The sequence below is a fragment of the Hyperolius riggenbachi genome, chromosome 7 (assembly GCF_040937935.1).
Source record: "Hyperolius riggenbachi isolate aHypRig1 chromosome 7, aHypRig1.pri, whole genome shotgun sequence".
Taxonomy (NCBI): domain Eukaryota; kingdom Metazoa; phylum Chordata; class Amphibia; order Anura; family Hyperoliidae; genus Hyperolius; species Hyperolius riggenbachi.
The window spans coordinates 236,500,497-236,519,669 of NC_090652.1; the positions used below are offsets into that span (position 1 = coordinate 236,500,497).

Below are 19,173 nucleotides of genomic sequence, written 5' to 3' on the forward strand. Positions count from 1 at the left end.
CAGGAAGCATTTTGATATTTACCTGCTCTGGACGCAGAATCCGCCTCTCTTCTTCCCTCATCAAGCGCACTGCTACACTGACATCCTCCTCCAGGTTTCAATCACGTCATGTCATATGTGATCAGGACCAGGAGGAAGATATCGGCGGTTGGTGGGGGAACAAGAAAGCTGATCCTGTGTCCACTGCTGGTAAATATCAAATGTCCTGCTCTGCATTAGGCTGCCCAAGTATAGCCGGCTGGAGTGTGTATTATTAGGGCAGTTGGGCGCAGGGTGAGCTAAATGACGGCCCACCCTGCTGTCGCTGAAATTCCGTGTGTGTATTTTATCTTGTGGTTGAGGGGAATGAAATCTGCGTTACTAAATGTTTAGCGAAGAAGGCAAAAGGACTTCTGTACAAATTTGGGTTTAAAACAACTAAATTCTACAGATCACAGCAAGTTTCACGGTTGGTTGCTGCACAGCTGTCAGCTTTGTTTTTCTTGGAGAATAACTTAAACCATTTATCCTGACTATTCTGAGACCAAGAATTTACAGCTATGCACTATAGGATTGGATAGATGTATTCGTTCATTTTTGCATTTAAAATTTTGGAAAATGTGTTTCTATTCTGCTGTTTTAATTAAATTTATTAAATTACTAAGAACACATATGTGTTTTTTCTAATGCCTGTCTGGTACACACCATGCAATTTCAGGTCAGATAGACAGGTTGAATTGATAATTTACGAGGTCTGATCTGATCTCCAATCCTTTCTTTCTTGATTTTCTGATCACTTCTATGCAAAATTGATTAGAAAGATGATTGGAAATCAGATCGGGCCTGTCGGAAATTATCGATTACACAGTCAATTGATGGGAGATTGCATGGTGTGTACCAGTCATTACACCCATCTAAAAAAAACTGTGACTTCAATGATGGACGTGAGTGAGGTGGACTCCAAATTCATACAGGCCATGTTTCTTGCCCTGCTGTGACCGTTATTGGAGGTTTAGTCTTATTAACTGTTTATGTATTTGTGACATCAGATATCTCATTGATCACTTGAAGTAACTTGTCCCTATTTTTTTCATACATATCGCCCAGTTTACCTTTTTCTTTGTCTGTGAAATGGAAATTCTGACATGCTATTGCTCTGTCTCTTTAGAGGCATCACATTGGAGATCGCAGCTTGTCTCTGTGTAACATGTTTCTGGATGAAATGGCAAAACAAGCTCGAAACCTCATCACGGATATCTGCACAGAACAGTGCACACTAAGTGATCAGGTAAGAATCCAGTTTGTGATCTGAGTGGATTTCATAAAGCAAACCTGTGACTTCCAAAAAAGGAAGTGTTGGATACTTACCTCAATAGAGAAGCCTCTGCATCCTCCAGAAGCTTCCCACATCATCTTCCAGGCCATCGCTTCTCGCTGGGACCCTCTGAAAGTTCCTGTCCATGAATGAGCGCGGTCACACTGCTCAGGCACAGGACAGCTCACACCTGTGCAGTAGCGCGCAGGCGGTCGTGCTGGGCAGAAAAAGCCAATCCTGAATGGCTACTGCGCAAGCGCAACTGTCTATTGCTGCCATGCTCTGTGGTTAACCCCTTTTGGAGGAGGAATAGTGATGGGGACAGAGGAGGCCTCTGGATTATCTAGAGGCTTACCTCTACTAAGATGAGTATCTAACTTTTCTAAAGTCAGAGGTATCCTTTAAAGCCTCCATCCAGCCAAATATATTAACTAGGTGCCCTTCTCCTCCTCTCGCCTAGACTGTTAAAATGATACAGGGTAATCTTCCCTTAATTTTGTTGTGCTCACCAATGGTAATGTGACTGCCGCTGATCTCTAAGAATTCAAAATCGCCAATTCCCCCTGTAATGTACTGCTGCCTAAGGCCCGGTTCACATTAGCGGTGGCTATCCGGAATAGCCGTGCCGGAGCCGCACCGCATGCTGGCCGGACGAAACGGACGCACGGCATAGCAATGTTAAGTCTATGCCAGGGTTCACATGTGTCCGTTTCGTCCGGACCGGAGCCGGACCGGATCCGGACTCCGGTGTCCGTTCCAACATGCGCTATTTTTTGGTCCGGCTCCTCCGGCAGCCGTATCCGGGGTGGAGCCGGACTGCACCATCCGGCCAATGGAAACCAATGAGAACCGGAGAGCGCACAACACACTGGCAAAAAATCCGGATGTTCTACCCCACTTCCTATGCGGATTTTTGCGGCGATATTGGCTGGGGACACATGGGCAAGCATTTTGGAGTGGAGCAGCACAGCTGGATCCGGATCCGGAGATGTTGGCAGCATGTCGGAGGTGGAGGTGAGTGCTAAACAGCAGAGGGCCTGATTCCACAGGTCCCCCTTCTGCTGACCTCCCAGACCCCAAAATTTTTTTTTTTTTTTATACAGGTTGTACTCTTTAAGAATCCGGATCCGGACCGCAACCGTGTTCATACCGCACGGAAACCGTATGCAACCGGACCGGATCCGGACAGGAACCGTACGGTTCAGGTCCGATCCGGCTCCGGTGCGGTCCGGACATCCGGTGCGGTTTTTGCAAAACCGCAAGTGTGAACCGGCCCTTAGAAGGGAGAGGTGGCTGAGATTTTGCTTTCCATCTCCCTCAATTGGGTCACCTTCTAGATATCGTGTTGGAGAAATGTGGGCAAGTGTGCCAAAGAGAGCCACACAATTATTGGGAAACTACAGGGAACCACAGCAGTTGCAGTTGCTGCTGTGGGGTCAAGGAGTAGGAGCAATTTTTGGGTACCTGGAGACTGTTGGTGGTTTCATAAAATGAGGCGTTAGAGTTGGATTTTTGTACCCACCCCATGGCCCTGAAAGGGTTATGGAGTTGGAGCAATTTTGGGTAAGAGTTGGAGTCTGTGGTTTCATAAACTGAGGACTGAGTTGGGAGTCTAATTTTTGTACTGACTCCAGCCCTGCTACTGCTTGCATCACAAATCGATGTGTATGTGGCCTTTTTTACTGCATGACACTATGGTTGCTGGTCTCCTGGGTGGGGTAGAAGGGTATCTGGTTAATAAGATGTTTGGCTGGACAAGGGCTTTAATTAAATTTGATGCATTATGCAGTTTTCCAATTTAGTGTGTAAACCCGTATACGATGGCACAGTAATCTGGCTGCTAGCACTGACATCAATCACATTTTTTGAGTTGCTCTTCACTGTAATTTTTCTTATTAAACTCTAGCTGCTGCCAAAACACTGTGCCAAAACAATCAGCCAAGCCGTAAACAAAAAGTCAAAAAAGCAAACTGGAAAGAAAGGAGAACCTGAAAGAGAGAAGCCTGGAGTTGAAAGCATGAGAAAGAATCGACTTGTGGTGACAAAGTAAGATGCCCTTTTTTTTTCTGCAATCAGTTATCTGCTTTTAAGTAATCCTACAAAAGGTCTCCACTACACATAGAAAAGAATACATAGTATGAGCAGGTTATACGTTGGGTATACACAAATACAAGTACTGTAAGCAGATTGTACATAACATATTTGCTATAACTGTGCATATCTTAAAATTGGCAGTCAATGCAAAGATAGTTGTTAATGAGTAATGGGGATGGTCAATAAGATTTAAATCCGATTTGATGAAAATATTTATGCAAATGCATGCAATTTGAGATTTGCTGATCAAATGCCAGAGCAGCAACATTTGAAAGGTCTGGATTCGGGTTGCATATAGTTGCTTATAATTGGCATAAACCTTTGCATAAACTCAGAATTCTCATTGATCATCCTTAATATTTGAAAAGATCTATTTATTCTTCAGATGTTTTCTTAAGGCTCACACTTGTTCATGCAGAAAACATCCGTTTTCTGCCATGGGCGTTTTGTTTTATTTACTGCGTTAACAATTTTTTCGTGTGCGTTTTTTTCATGCATTTGCTTTTTTAAATCAATATTCATATTTAAGAAGTAAAATAAAAATTTCAAATTACAATAATTTTTACCTTTTGGGCAAATAGACATGCAGGTGTTTTTCATCATAAGAAAGCATTGTATGCAGAATGCATGCATTCTGCGTACAGTATGCAGAAAGAATGAACTTTTTGAGCATTTTAAAAATGCATATAAAACCGCATACCAAATCGTTTATTGTGCGGCCCATAGACCATTATATATGTGCATTTTTGCATGCGTTTTCTGGAATGCATGCAATTTAAATAATTGTGACCCCAGCCTAAGTCTTGCTCCATTCCCCCTCAGCTAGAATCATACGTGTCCATGCAGAAAACATCCATGTTTTCCTGTGTTTTTTTTTAGGGTGGGTTTTTCATGCGTTTGCCGTTTTAATCAATATTAATATTTAAAAACTAAATGATTTTCAAATTAGTTTTTATCTTATTTGGGCAAATACGCATCACTTTGCAAGCTTTTCTTCACTATAGAAAAGCATTGCATGCAGAACTCATGCGTTATGCTTACAGTATGCAGAAAGAATGAAATTATTGAGCATTTGAAAAATGTATACCAATAGACTATCATTATGTGCATTTTTTCAAATAAGTGTGACCCTAGCCCCAGGGTTTCCAGTGGGCTGATCTGGTGTCTCTCCACAGTTACATTAACTAGCCAGTTAAATTACCGTATTTTTCAGTCTATAAGACGCTCCTGACCATAATATGCATCTAGGTTTATAGGACAAAAACCAGGGGGAAAAAAATATATACTAAACCTGGTGCATGCATGGTGAAGGGGCATCTTGTGGATTATGCCCCCTTGTACCTCTTGTGTCTGCCTTTGTTCTCCTTGTGTCCTCCTCCATGCCCCTTTGTGTCCCCCTTGTGTCCTCCTCTATACCTCTTTGTGTCCCTGTGTCCTCCATTTGTCCCTCTGTGTCCTCTCTGCATGGGGCACAGTACAGGGAGTCCCAGACACTGCAGTGGGTTGGAGGTTCGTGTTGACAGGCGTTCACAATTCTGGAACTTCCTGCATTTGGACTATAAGACGCAGTGACTTTTTCCCCCCACTTTTGTGGGAGAAAAAGTGAGTCTTATAGTCCAAAAAATACAGCAAATGCTACTCTTTGCTCTACAATATACTCCTCCACTTTTCTTATAAGATAAACCATATTGCAGGGGTATTTTGCAGAAGCCCAGTGCAGGATTTCTTTTCTCTATTATATAAGCTGAAGTAATGTAACACCTGGTCTTGCCAGAAATACTTTCTGGGGTATGCATATATTGCGCACCTGCAATGCCATTTAATGTAGACAGTTCAATACAAATCTTGCAGAAGAAAGGCTTTGTAAGTGTTTTTTTTTTTATTATTATTATTATTTTCAAAGTGGACCTGAGCTCTTGCACAGGACAGAAGGAAAACCTAGAGAACTGCATCCTGCATGTATTTAAAGAGTTTACCCTGTCTAATTCCCCTTCATCTGTGATTAATCACAAATGTAATTTGATCTCTCAGCTGTCAGCTGGCTGCCTCTGCAGAGCAGCTGATTTGTAAACTAAAAACAGAAGGTTAACCCTTTGTCTGCTTCCATGAAAGCCGGAAAAAGACTCAACAGATTTATTGCAGGGTTTTTATCAGCTGCAGCAAACAAATGTTTTTTTCTTTAAAGTTATTATGATGTTGCTTATCTTTTAGAGCAGAGAACAAGTTCTGAGTTCAGGTCCACTTTGAATAGAATGCTTGACTAGATAACTATATAAAAACAGATTAGATGTAACCTGAATGCAGATAATAAAATGCTGGACGACTTTTCTTGCTTGTAACTCTTCTTGCTCCTTTTCTTCCTTCAGCCTGGACAAGCTACATACAGCTCTTTCAGAGCTCTGCTTCTCCATTAATTACGCACCAAATATGGTGGTGTGGGAGCACACATTCACTCCAAGAGAGTATCTCACTTCACACTTGGAAATTCGCTTCACCAAGTAAGTGTTGAGTACTGCAAGTTTTTATGAACCTACCATGAAGTGAAATCAGACACTTGGATTTTGTCAGTACGCAGTAAAATATTTTTATGAGGTAACATCTTGTGGAATTCATAGTCCATTCGTCACTTTAAGTGTTGAAATAAAACGTTGGACTTCAAGAGTTTTAAAGCAAACCTGTGACTTTCAGAAACAAAAACAGGTTACTTGCCTCTGTAGGGGAATCCTCTTGATAATCGAGGCTTCTTTGATCCTTCCTGAGCCCCCTGCCACTCGCCGTGGCCCTCTTCTTCGCAGACACGCTTTCGTCAATGTGTGAGAGTGGCCTCACTGTGCGGGCGCACTGATGGCCTGTGCAGTAGCATGGAGCCGCTAGTGCACAGAGAAAAAGGGGCTGTAGAAGAACCAATTATCTTAAAAATAAAAATGTTTAACCACTTTGTCCTCCTTGACGTATAAAAACGTCAAGGAGGACAGGCGCGCTCCCGCGGCCGATCGCGCGCGTGCACGCGCACTCCCGGCCGCGGAGTCGGTAGCCACGGAATTAATTTATCGGGCTATGGAGCCCGATCATTGATTCCTCTCCCCCGCTGAAAAAGCGACAGCTTCTCTCGGAAGCTTCGCTCTTTCTGAAGCTGTGTCTCTCTAAGCGTACATTGTACGCTTAGAGTGACGTCATGTAAAAAAAATCGAGATTGCCATCTTGTGGCCAAAAAGTAAAACTACAAGTAAATTCCCAAAAACATTACAATACACCAATATTTCCCCAAATAAAACACTTTTATATCCCACCCTCCCAAAAATGCCCACATAAAATGTTTAATCAAAAAAAACATTACTATAAAAAAAAAAAAACATAAATATTTACCTAAGGGTCTAAACTTTTTAAATATCTATGTAAAGATGAAATATTTCTCTCTATTTTTTTTTTATAAGCTTGTAAATAGTGATGTATGCAAAACGGAAAAAATGCTCTTTTATTTCCAAATAAAATATTGTCGTGATACATTGTGATAGGGACATAATTTAAATGGTGAAATAACCGTGACAAATGGGCAATAACAATACGTGGGTTTTAATTATGGAGGCATGTATTATTTTAAAACTATAATGGCCGAAAACTGACAAATAATGAATTTTTTCATTTTTTTTTCTTATTCTTCCTGTTAAAATGCATTTACAGTAAAGTGGCTCTTAGCAAAATGTACCCCCCAAAGAAAGCCTAATTGGTGGCGGAAAAAACAAGATATAGATCAGTTCATTGTGATAAGTAGTGATAAAGTTATAGGCTAATGAATGGGAGGTGAACATTGCTCGGATGCATAAGCTGAAAACGACTGAGATGTTAAGTGGTTAATGTTCATTTGCTCTTCAGTTAAAAGTAAGTTTACTTCACGTATGTCATGCAGTCACTACTATATTTGGTCGCTTCTTTAGAAAATCAATCAGAAGAACAATTGGAAATCAGATCGGGAGTAATCGATTCGACCAGTCTGACTTTAACCCTTTAGGGACCGGCTGCCTAACCCCCCTTAAGGACCATGCCATTTTACATTGGGAGGGGGAAGGGGCATTTCGGGGGGTCAGGCAGCCCGATCCCTGGTAGGGCTAGCTGGGCATTGTGTCCTCCCCCCATCCCCCCCCCCCCATATTGCCAGCAGCCTTTGCTCACTTCCCAGGCTCCAGCGATGAGCAGCTCTAGCCCCCTACACTCTGTCCGGCATCCTTGCTTGCACTGCCGTTAAGTTCCGGGTCGCGGCTTGATGACTTCAAGCCAGGACCCGACACTTACGTCAGAGCGAGCAGAGATGCCGGCCAGAGCAGAGGGAAACAACTATCGCCTGGGGAACGTCGGGAAGATGAGTGGATCCTCTTCTTATCCCCTTCCCCCAACGCCGCAGCTCTAATGGTGATCACTATGATTTGCCGCCGACCGCAGTGATCATGTGATCAGACGCCTATCGCGATGGCGATGGAGCACTGAGAGAAGATGTCAGCTGTCCTATGACAGCTTAATCTCCCCTCTCGGGTGCGCACAATCGCGTCGGGAACAAAACTGGCAGGTGGCGTAAATCCTACGTCGCATCAGGCTTAGACGGCCACAAGTGCGGTGTAGGATTTATGCTCAGCGGTCCCCAAAAGATTAAAGTGTACCAGGCTTAAAGGGATACTGTAGGAGGGTCGGGGGAAAATGAGCTGAACTTACCCGGGGCTTCTAATGGTCCCCCGCAGACATCCTGTGTTGGCGCAGCCACTCCCCAATTCTCCGGCCCCGCCTCCGGTTCACTTCTGGAATTTCTGACTTTAAAGTCAGAAAACCACTGCGCCTGTGTTGCCGTGTCCTCGCTCCCGCTGATGTCACCAGGAGTGTACTGCGCAGACACAGACCATACTGGGCCTGCGCTGTGCGCTCTTGGTGACATCAGCAGGACCGAGAACACGGCAACGCAGGCGCAGTGGTTTTCTGACTTTAAAGTCAGAAATTCCAGAAGTGAACCGGAGGCGGGGCCGGAGCATTGGTGTGTGGCTGCGCGGGCACAGGATGTCTGCGGGGGACCATTAGAAGCCCCGGGTAAGTTAAACTCATTTTCCCCTGACCCCCCTACAGTATCCCTTTAACTCTGACCCATCTAATCCATTGCAATGGCTTAACAGCTAACTCTAACAGGGACCCTGTGGTGAGAGGGATGCAGAAGCTGCCATAGTTATTTCTTTTTAAACTGTATTATCTTTGCAGGTGTATAAATGGGCGCTGGTGCTTGTATACAGTATAACCAAGCCCCATTTGTTATGGCTTACAGAACTTAAAGGACAACTGAAGTGAGAGAAATATGGAGGCTGCCATAATTATATCCTTTTAAAGGATACCAGTTGCCTGGCAACCAAGCTGATTTATTTGGCTGCAGTATTATCTGGATCACAACAGAAACAAGCATGCAGCCATCCTTGTCAGATCCGACAATGTCCGAAACACCTGATCTGCTGCATGTTTGTTCAGGGTCTATGGCTAAAGGTATTAGAGGCAGAGGATCAGCAGAATAGCCAGGAAACTGGTATTGCTTAAAAGGAAAGAACTATGGCAGCCTCCATAGCACTCTTGATACAGTTGTCCTTTAATTGGGCACAGGCGTTCGGGTACTATGAAGCTGAGGGCCCAATTAATGTCCTAAGCCCTTGTGCCCAATTAATGTCCTGTAACTGATAACCGGTGCCTGGCTATATTGAGGCTTAGTGTTGACGCCAGCTTGGGGCAGGCAGCCACCTTTTAACAGCACCTTAGTTTCAGGCTCCTGCCACACAATAGCATGCTTTAACACATTTAGGCTAGGTTTGAGGATCACCTATGTTCTCAAGCTTTGTAAATCAGGACTAGTCTTTCTTTGTTCACGTTTGTAAACTGGCTACAGAGTTAACCATTTTGTATGATTAAATAAACAGAATCTTAGCTGAAGCTTTTTGTTAATGCCAAGCTCAGAAGAATGCATCTTTGCCCTCCTGTTGCGTTTGGATTTTGGCATTCTTGCTGTAGAAGTTTAGCTAACTTATTCATTTTGTTGCCCTCCCACACAGGTCCATTGTTGGCATGACCATGTACAATCAGGCCACACAAGAGATTGCGAAACCCTCTGAGTTATTAACTAGCGTAAGAGCCTACATGACTGTTCTCCAGTCAATAGAAAATTATGTGCAGATTGACATCACAAGGGTTTTCAACAATGTTCTGCTTCAACAAACACAACATCTAGACAGCCATGGAGAGCCGACAATCACCAGCTTGTACACTAATTGGTAAGTACTCACATTGATGGATTCTGGAGATGCTTTTGTTGATGTCTAAATTTGTGTATTCCTTTGCTGGTTCCTTTCCAACTAATGTCAACTCTACCTTTCAGATCTAAAAATGGGAATTCTCTACATGTTTGGGGAAATAAATGCAAAACTTTATTTTTAGTTTTTCTGTTAATGGAAACCTAGCACAAATTAAAATCTTTCTGTTATATTTTTAAACATTATATAGCATAGTAAATTTACATTTAGGGAGCTGTATGTTATTTACTCAAAGTTTAAAAAAAAGCAAAAACAAAACAGGGACAGTGCAATGTAAGTACAGCAAGTATTTATCTTCTTATATATGTGTGGTTTTTTTTAGAGACGCTATGCCTAAGGGCCCTTTTCCACTAGCGCGTTTGCGCTAGCTGAATCGCAAAACCGCAAACCGCTAGCGATTTTACAATCGCTACGGTTTGCTTTTTAACATAGGAATCGCGGTAGGTCATTTCCACTACCGCGATTCGTTTTTTACTTGATCGCGATCGCTCCGCGGAGCGACTTTTGCTATGCAGTGCATAGCATAGCAAAATCGCGGCCGCAAACGTCGGGAAAACGGCGGAATTGCGATTCAGCAATCGCTAGCGTTCAGCGCGAACGCTAGCGACTGCTAGTGGAAAAGGGCCCTATCAGCTCTTCTTTAAGCAATGCCAGTTGCCTAGCAGCCCTGCTGATCTGTTTAGCTGCAGTAGTGTTTGAATCACACCAGAAACGAGCGTGCAGCTAACCTTATGCATGCTTGTTTAAGGGTCTATGGCTAAAAGTATTAAAGGCAGATAATCAGCAGGATAGTCAGGCAACTGGTATTGCTTAAAAGGAAATAAATATTGCAGCCCCACGTCCCTCTCACTTCAGGTGTCCTTTAAAAGAAAGGTATAATCTTAAAGGAAACCTAAAGTGTGAAAAATCAAACCGTGTGACAGGATGTTCTATAGTGTCACAGTTTAGACTGAAAGGATCACTGAAGCTCGAGTCAAAACAAGATCTTACCCTGAAGAGAGGGAAGCCTCATGATCCTATTGAGACTTCCCTCCCTTGACGGCAGCCCCCTGTGAAGCGAGGCTGTGCAGCTCCACTTCCTTAATTATTGCCTTGCTGTAGCCGCAGGAGACCGCCCCCTCATGTGCAGTAGCGCGTAGCCCGCGGCTCCGGCTTACTGAGCATGTGTGGGCGGTCTCAGTCTGCTATTGCACGGCCATGAATCCGAATGAGGTGATGCCCAGCCACGATTTGTACAAAGCCATGTCGCTAATCTTCCTGGGGGACATTAGAATAGAGAGGGAAGCCTCAATCGGATCCTGACGCTTCCCTCGCTTTAGGCAAATATCTGATTTTGTGTACCCGAGCTTCGGCTTGGGTACACTTTATTTTCAAAGCATAATTGTGACTGATGATTTGGATAAAAGAGAAATGTTAGGTAAAAATTGAAAAACAACATGGTGGTGGTGGGAACTGAATCTTATTTCTTTGCATTTCTGCATCTTGCAATGCTGAGGTAGAAGTGTGAGTTGGATATACTGTAAGTATACAAGGATGTTTTTTTTGTTTGTTTTTAGCAAAGTCCTAATATACCTCTTTTATAGATGGCCTTTCTCCAGACACATTACCATATGGTTTCATGGAGTACTATTGATTTTTCTTTTCTTCCTTTCTTAGCCAGAGCAGCTCTCCACAGGCACCATTCCCTTGTACATAAGCCAGCTGTGATAAGCATGGTTGATTTTCCACGTTAGATCTCAATACTCATGCAAGCCATGCTCTTATATTTTGTTTTCTTTTTTTTTTTCTCTAGGTATTTGGAAACACTACTGAGACAAGTTAGCAATGGCCACATAGCTTATTTTCCAGCGATGAAAGCCTTTGTAAATCTTCCCACAGAGAATGAGCTAACCTTCAATGCTGAGGAGTATTCTGACATATCTGGTACGTAAGATAAGTCTATGGAACTAGTAGCTGAAGGGCATCTGTATCCTGTATGTGTGTCACACAGTGTTCTGCGCAAGGCTGTATTCTCATGATGTGAGAGGATGCCCTCTTGATTAAGCTTAACTGAAAGCGGACTTCTGATTAGCTTGTTCCTGATTAGCTCATTGATGCATTTATCAGTCTAGTGCACCGCCCGCCACCCACCGCACTATTCTAGCTTTTATCAGTCTAGTGCCCACCACCCACTGCACTATCTTGGCATTTATCAGTCTAGTGCCCGGCTCGCCACCCACTGCACTTTCCTAGCATTTAGGCTAATGGGAGGGACGGGTTTGTAGCCAGGTTTACTTTTTCACCACAACCTCTGCGAGAGAGAGAAGAGTAGTACAACAATAGCTGTATATTACAGATTTGAGTTACAGTACAGTCTCCGTCATCTCTCTGACCTGTCATTCCAATTTGGTCTACTGGTGTAGCTCTTCAAGTCACTGGGTTATATGGGTATGCGTGCACCATGCTCGCACAAGCCCAGTTGGCTTGGGGATGCGAGTAGATTGCAAAAGTCAGTGGGTCAAGTAGCTACACTTTGAGGACAGTGCTGGAATGATGGGCCAGGCGGAGGAACAAGAAGGCTCTATGCTATCCAGGGACTATCCTCTAGTAATGTAAGTTACAAACATGAAGTTAATTTTTTCAGTTTGTTTGCTTTAGGCCTCTTGCACACTGCACGTGATTCAGATTCAGATTCCGCTTTTTAATAAGTTTTTACATCCGATTCAGATTCTGATTTGCAGTTTGCTCCCTGCACACTGCAAATCGGAATCTGAATTGGATGTAAAAACTGATTAAAAAGCGGAATCGGAATCGCATGCAGTGTGCAAGAGGCCTTAAAGCGGCTGACCTAAAGTAGAACATAAGAAATTATTAATCAATTTCTTGTAACCCTCCCTTAGCCTAGGCAATAATGTCATTTAGCCTTCTATTTTAGAGCATTTTGGGAGATCATGTGAAATCCCTTCTCACTTCGGGCAGAACACAAAACCATCCCACGGGGATTCACCTTGCCAGCAGTAAGGCTGACGGCAACTCTTAAGTTTTAGAACGTAAATCGGGTTGATATAATATTTTACCATGTGCAAACTGACTAATTTATGAATGACTATTGCAATTGTAGTCATTAAGTTATATACAGTAAAGATCCGCTTGAGTTTAACTTGAGGCTGACTATACCACAAAGTGAAGGGATCAGAATGCACTGTGCATTTTCTTTCTTTGTTTTATGCTGAGAATACGCGGCTCGATTCTGCGCCCGATCATTTTGCCCGCTTGATTCTCTTATCTTCCGCTCGATTTTTAAAATCTTTTTTCAATTCACTTCAATGACAAATCGAGCCGCAAAACGATCGAGCGGTGATCGGACATGTCAGAAATTATCTAACCAACTATCTAATCAGCTCAGAATCGAGCCGTGTATTCCCAGCATAACACTGAAGAACTGAACTGCAGAGTTGAACTATTTACGCCATTCATTACCTTTTTAAGTGTCGCATTTCACCATTGTTCTCATGGTATGTTGATTATGTAATTTCTGTGTTGTGATGCCCTGCAGAGATGAGAGCACTATCAGAGCTGCTGGGACCATACGGTATGAAGTTCCTCAGTGAAAGTCTCATGTGGCATATTTCCTCCCAAGTGGCTGAGCTCAAGGTACCATTGGAAATAATTATTACTATTTAAATATAGTCATAATCTTCTGTTGTACTGTACAAATATATTTTACAGACAGGATATGTGTGCAAAAGAGGGCAATGCGGATAATCTATAGTTGTGTAGCACCTAGGCTCTCAACACATGGTATCCATACCCTAGAACAGGCTTTCTCAACCAGGGTTCCTTGGCATTTTCCCATCGTGGAGGAAGTATGATTGATAACACATTATAATAGGGGATACTGTAAAAAAATAGCACTAAATTGGGGGTCAGAATAATAATTAGCACATTAATAAAAAAAAGCTCTAGGATAAGGAGACAGTATAATGAGGGGCAGTGTAATAGGGGGTATTAAAATAAGCAGCCACACCTACTTTTAAAGACCATGCCTGCTGCAAAATAAATGCAGGGGCATACTGCATTCGCAGTATGGAGTCACTTCCTTTTTTGGAAGTACTCAGAGACCGGAAGATGCAGCCAGCAGGAGATTTGAAACCCCCGGTGGCATAGCAATGGAAATGCAGAGAGGAAAGGGAAGGCTCTAAGAGATTTATAGCCTTCCTGCCTCTTAGTTAGGTATCTACATTTTTTGTTTCAAAGGGTGCAGCTGTCCTTTAAAGGGAAGGTTCAAGCAAAATAAAAAAAGGAGTTTCACTTACCTGGAGCTTCTACCAGCTCCATGCAGCCATCCTGTGTCTCGTAGTCACTCACTGCTGCTCCAGTCCCCCGCTGGCAGCTTGCCGACCTCGGAGGTCGGCGGGCTGCATTGCGTACATTTTTACGCATTCCCGCTAGTGCAGGAACATTAACACTTACATTTTTACGCATTACTAGTTCAATGCGTAAATTTTTACGCATTGAACCAGTAATGCGTAAAAATGTATGTGTTAATGTTCCTGCACTAGCGGGAATGCGTAAAAATGTACGCAATGCAGCCCGCCGACCTCCGAGGTTGGCAAGCTGCCAGCGGGGGACTGGAGCAGCAGTGAGTGACTACGAGACACAGGATGGCTGCATGGAGCTGGTAGAAGCCCCAGGTAAGTGAAACTCCTTTTTTTATTTTGCTTGAACCTTCCCTTTAAATTATGTTTGCGAGAAGAAGAGTAATCTATTGATAGTGAAGAGTGATCCTGTACTGGCACAGGGAGGGTGGAGAGGGACTCTAGCAATACACCATTTGAACAGAGCAAATCAGGTTGGATTTAGCAAAGCATTTGCAAAGCTAGCACAAATGTGCAGCGGTTGCATACAGTGACTAATCAGGTTTTGTCTATTAGCTGGAGTAAAAATGTAGATCGGTTGCTTTTGGCATCTGCTTTAGCTTGCTTTGGACCTGTCTTAATAAGTCAGCCCCACACAGTTATCAGTGGGGAGTTTTTAAGACTTGCCGGGTAAAGGTTGAAAGAGAACAGCAGGGAGAAGTTATTTTGATGCTGTATAATACATTTCAGTTTCTGCAATATGCATATTTCTTAAGTTTCGTAAATTATAACGTGTATATTGTGATTTCTGCTTTGTACGTCACAGTTGGATTTTAGTTTTTTTATTGCAGGCTGCTAAAATCTTAAAATCCTCTTTTGTCTGTATTCTCACAAAAGGCCAGGTAGTAGCAAATTCTTCAGCCCAGGACCTGGGCCAAGATTCTGTCATTTTTTGGCTTAATTAAACAACTCCCCTGTCCTTATTGTAGGCTTCCTTAGTTTCTCCTTCTGTGAGCTTTTCATTTTGGAGAATGCATCTTTCAGTTAGAGTGGATATAATCCCTGATAAATGTCTTTTGTGCTTGCATGTCCACAGCTTGTGCCAACCTGTCTATCTTCATAATCAGTGGTAGACAGGTCACATCACAAGCTAGAAGGGGAAGCATGTTTTGGCTATTCCAGTCAGTATTCTTTCTTTACTGTTTTTACTTCTATGTGTAGGGCCCCTTGTGCCATCCAATGACCTTTTGAAGCCTGAACACCGCTGTAATTTTGAAGGGGTCTTCCTGTATTTGGCACCAATATGTTAGAAGTACATCTGTTAAGTTGTTAGGTGCTTTTTGGCTGAGGTGGCAGATAGGGGCCTCCTCTGCCAAGGATCTAGCATCAGAAAGCGATTGACTCATCCTAATCACCCTGCCAGCTTTGTGTAGCCATCGCCCCCCCCCCCCCCCCGTTTCATAGCAACGGAACATGTCTGTACAGCCTCAACCTATCACCTGAGGGATATAATCCTGACCCGTACCAGTCGACAGTCCTCGTACATATGAGGATTTACTTTTGGGAAGAACAGTCACTTGGTTATCTGCTCTGTTCATAGATATGCTATTAAAAGCCACAAATGTGGGTCGCTACCATTTAGTCTTAGACACACGTACTAGGCATGTTGCCCAGCAGCAACGTTGCAGAGCTGATCCCGTACAAACGCGTAGCTAGCCTGCAGGCCAAAAACAAGCCATGTTGACATGGGGAGAAGGGCTGACGTGTGAGTGATGTCATGTGGTGGCTGAGGTGAGTGGAGAGAGCAATGCTCTCAGCCAGCAATCCAGAGGCTTCCCTCTATGCAAGTACTATATTTTTGCTCCATAAGGTGCACTTTAAAAAAAATTGTAGATTTTTTTTTTATTATTGTTTCGTGGTATGTGGATTGATTTCTTGTAAAGCAGTTTAATTTCTAAAGTTTTTCTTCTGCTTCAAAACAATAATGCCACTGCCAGTGGTGTATGTCAACTGGTTTCTGCCAGTGGGATTTGTGGTAATAAAAGCTAATTGAAGCGTCTGTTATTGGAAGGTACCTTTTACCACATATCACTGGTGGTATAAGACGCATATGTTTTATAGGTGTTTATGGAATTGCTAATCTGTATAATCCTTTAATGTGCAGTAATGTTTACACTTACCCTTCTTTGTAGAAACTTGTGGTGGAAAATGTGGATGTCTTAACACAGATGAGGACAAGCTTTGACAAGCCGGAACAGATGGCAGCACTTTTCAAGCGACTATCCTGTAAGTGACCATATAGATGAATACAGTCAGTGGCCTAGTCTAAAAGCAGCGTTAATGCAGCTTTACAGCTTGACCCCCATTACAGTTGATTTGTGAAGACTTGTGAGACAAACCATTCTGGGTATCTTTAATATCAAGGCATATACTGTTCCAGTGAGGCTGGGTTCACATTGGCAGCCGGCTGCAGCCCGGGCAGATGTGTTTAATTATGGGGACACATTCACCTGTCCAGGATTACCGCAGACAGCACAGAAGTGTGGACCGCTTACCACAAGGGATACATTGCAAACTGACGAGTGTGGACAGATCCCATTTATAAAATAGTATCTGTTCACGCTCAGTTTTGTGATGTGCTGACAAAAAAGTCTGTTTTCTGCACAAGTGAGACCCAGACGTTCAAGGATTCTTATTGGCACTTACTTACCAGATGGCTTCTATGTTGATATATTGTATAGCTTTTGGTACTAAAAAAAAGATTAACCTTTCCACTAGGTCAGTGGTTCCAAACCTTTTTGAAGTCGTGACACATCATGCCAAACGCTCAGATCTCTGTGACACATCACATATGTATAGGTAGTATTGTTGCCCCAGTATAGGTAGTATTATTGCCCCACTATAGGCAATATAGTTGCCCCAGTATAGGTAGTATAGTTCCCCAATATAAGTGGTATAGATGCCCCAGTTTAGGTAGTATAGCTTGCCCAGTTTAGGTAGTATAGCTTGCCCAGTTTAGATAATATAGATGTCCCAGTATAGGTAGTATAGTAGCTCCAGTATGGGTAGAATAGTTGCCCCGGCATAGCTTAGGTGGCCAGCCTTCTCCCCCCTCCTGTTCCTGCGGCCACCGCTCGTGTATCCTTCTATGCTGGCGGCCGCTACCTCTGTTCCCGCTGCCACCGCCTCTCCTGTGTCACAGGTGTCTTCTCTTCTTCTCCCGCCTCCTCTGCTAGATGGCTACAAGAAAATGGCCACTGATGTCCGCATTTGTGGACATCAGCAGCCATTTTCTTGTAGCACTGCTATAATTAAATGACAGAGCAGGGAGAGAGAGAGGCGGGCAGCGACACATACCCGATGCTGCCGCGGCACACTGGTTAGGAACCACTGCACCTAGGTATTAGTATTTTAGGCTAAGTGTCTAGAAGTAAACCTATTTTCATTTGTGACTTTGCTTTCTCATCCTTTTTTTGTTTGTGTTAAAATATTGTAACTGTTGCAGTTATCATTGAAATCCCTGGATTTGCTTGGCTCATGTTTGCTTTTGTTTTTGTAGCAGTAGATAGTGTCTTGAAGAGGATGACGATCATTGGAGTGATTTTATCATTCAGATCTCTTGCACAAGAAGCTCTACGAGATGTAAGAAACTTGAATAGAATTTATTTTTATTTTTTGAGTGTTTAAAGCGGACCTGAACTCAGAACTTCCTCTCTGCTTTAAAAGATAAGCAACAGCATAATAACCTTTACAGAAAATTTTTTTCTTGTTGCTCCTACAGAGTTGCTGCAGTGTTGTTACTTCCTGGTTTGCTAGTAGCACAGAAATGGTTAACATCCTGTGTCTACTTATTAGATCTCAACTTCGCAGACTCAGCAGACAGCTGGGGGATCAAATTACACCAGCTCATTACTTGATACGGTAGAATTAGACAGGCTGTTCTCTATAAACACATGCAGGGTGGATTTCTTTGTATTCTTCACGCCTGTGCGAGAGTTCAGGTCCACTTTAAATGAGTCTTCTGTCAGTCTTGCAATTACTTGTTAATTTAGATGGAGCAACTACAGTGAAACAATGTATTTACTTTTTTATGTAGTTTCCAATGTAATTCATCCTAACATAATATTCAGTGTTTCAGAGGTGTTATAGTGGTATACTGTGTTTTTATTCTTAGATAAATTGCTTACTGTTTTTGTTGACACAGTTGTGCGTTCCTTCTGTGGACAAGTTAAAGGTCATAACCTTTTCCTGATGTGAGAGGTGTAGTTGCGGCATTTTGTATTAGCCATGGTCTAACTGACAAAATGGGAGTGGTGTTGTGATCATGGCATTCAGGAGGCTATATAAAAGGGCATTGAATATGAAAATTGTTAGTTTGCTTTTTGCAATCCAGGAACCGCAGCAGTCGCCTCATAGCAGCATTAATGTACGCTACAAAAAAGTATTTTATAATTAGTCTCCACTATCATTTAATAGGAACACTGTTGAGTATTTGTGTGACTAAACATCATCTTCCGCATATAGTTGCTAGAAAGATCACTTCTCTGTATCTCTATTCTGTGTTGGTTTAGGCAGATACACTTGTCTAATTATCAGAAACAGTGACTACACTGAGAAGAGCTCTTCCTAGGCAGCTCTGCATATAGTAAACACTGAGGCTTAAAGAGACACTGAAGCGAGAATAAATCTCGCTTATTGTCTCAGTCAGCAGGGGCATGTGTGCCCCTGCTAAAACGCCGCTATCCCACGGCTAAACGAGGGTCCCTGACCCCCCAAAACCCCCCTGCAAAATCAACTACCAACTTGGTCGTAGATTTTGCTGCACTTCAGGCAGGGCTAACGGCTGCAGCCCTGCCTCTCAGCGCCGTCTATCAGCGGCGCATCGCCGCCTCTCCCCCGCCCCTCTCAGCGAAGGAAGACTGAGAGGGGCGGGGGAGAGGCGGAGATACGCTCTGACAGACGTGCATGAGGCAGGGCTGCGGCAGTTAGCCCTGCCTTAATCCGGAAGAGGGGATGCGCTGCTCGGAGGGGATTTCGGGAGGTAAGGGACCCCCGTTTAACCGCGGGATATCGGCGTTTTAGCAGGGGCACACATGCCCCTGCTGACTATGAGGTCTGAAGC

The 19,173-nt window shown here is 43.3% G+C and overlaps 1 protein-coding gene across 7 annotated transcripts in view; it reads left to right on the forward strand.

Moving 5' to 3' along the window:
• The window catches only part of NCKAP1 (NCK associated protein 1), a 204,527-nt gene that overhangs the window by 166,462 nt on the left and 18,892 nt on the right, over positions 1–19,173 (forward strand). For all 7 annotated transcript variants that reach the window (XM_068245407.1, XM_068245405.1, XM_068245404.1 and 4 more), the window contains 8 exons: positions 1,148–1,267; positions 3,201–3,340; positions 5,755–5,886; positions 9,457–9,675; positions 11,507–11,637; positions 13,250–13,347; positions 16,244–16,337; positions 17,611–17,693. In XM_068245407.1, the coding sequence (XP_068101508.1) occupies positions 1,148–1,267; positions 3,201–3,340; positions 5,755–5,886; positions 9,457–9,675; positions 11,507–11,637; positions 13,250–13,347; positions 16,244–16,337; positions 17,611–17,693 (1,017 nt within the window). The remainder of the gene's footprint in view (positions 1–1,147; positions 1,268–3,200; positions 3,341–5,754; positions 5,887–9,456; positions 9,676–11,506; positions 11,638–13,249; positions 13,348–16,243; positions 16,338–17,610; positions 17,694–19,173) is intronic.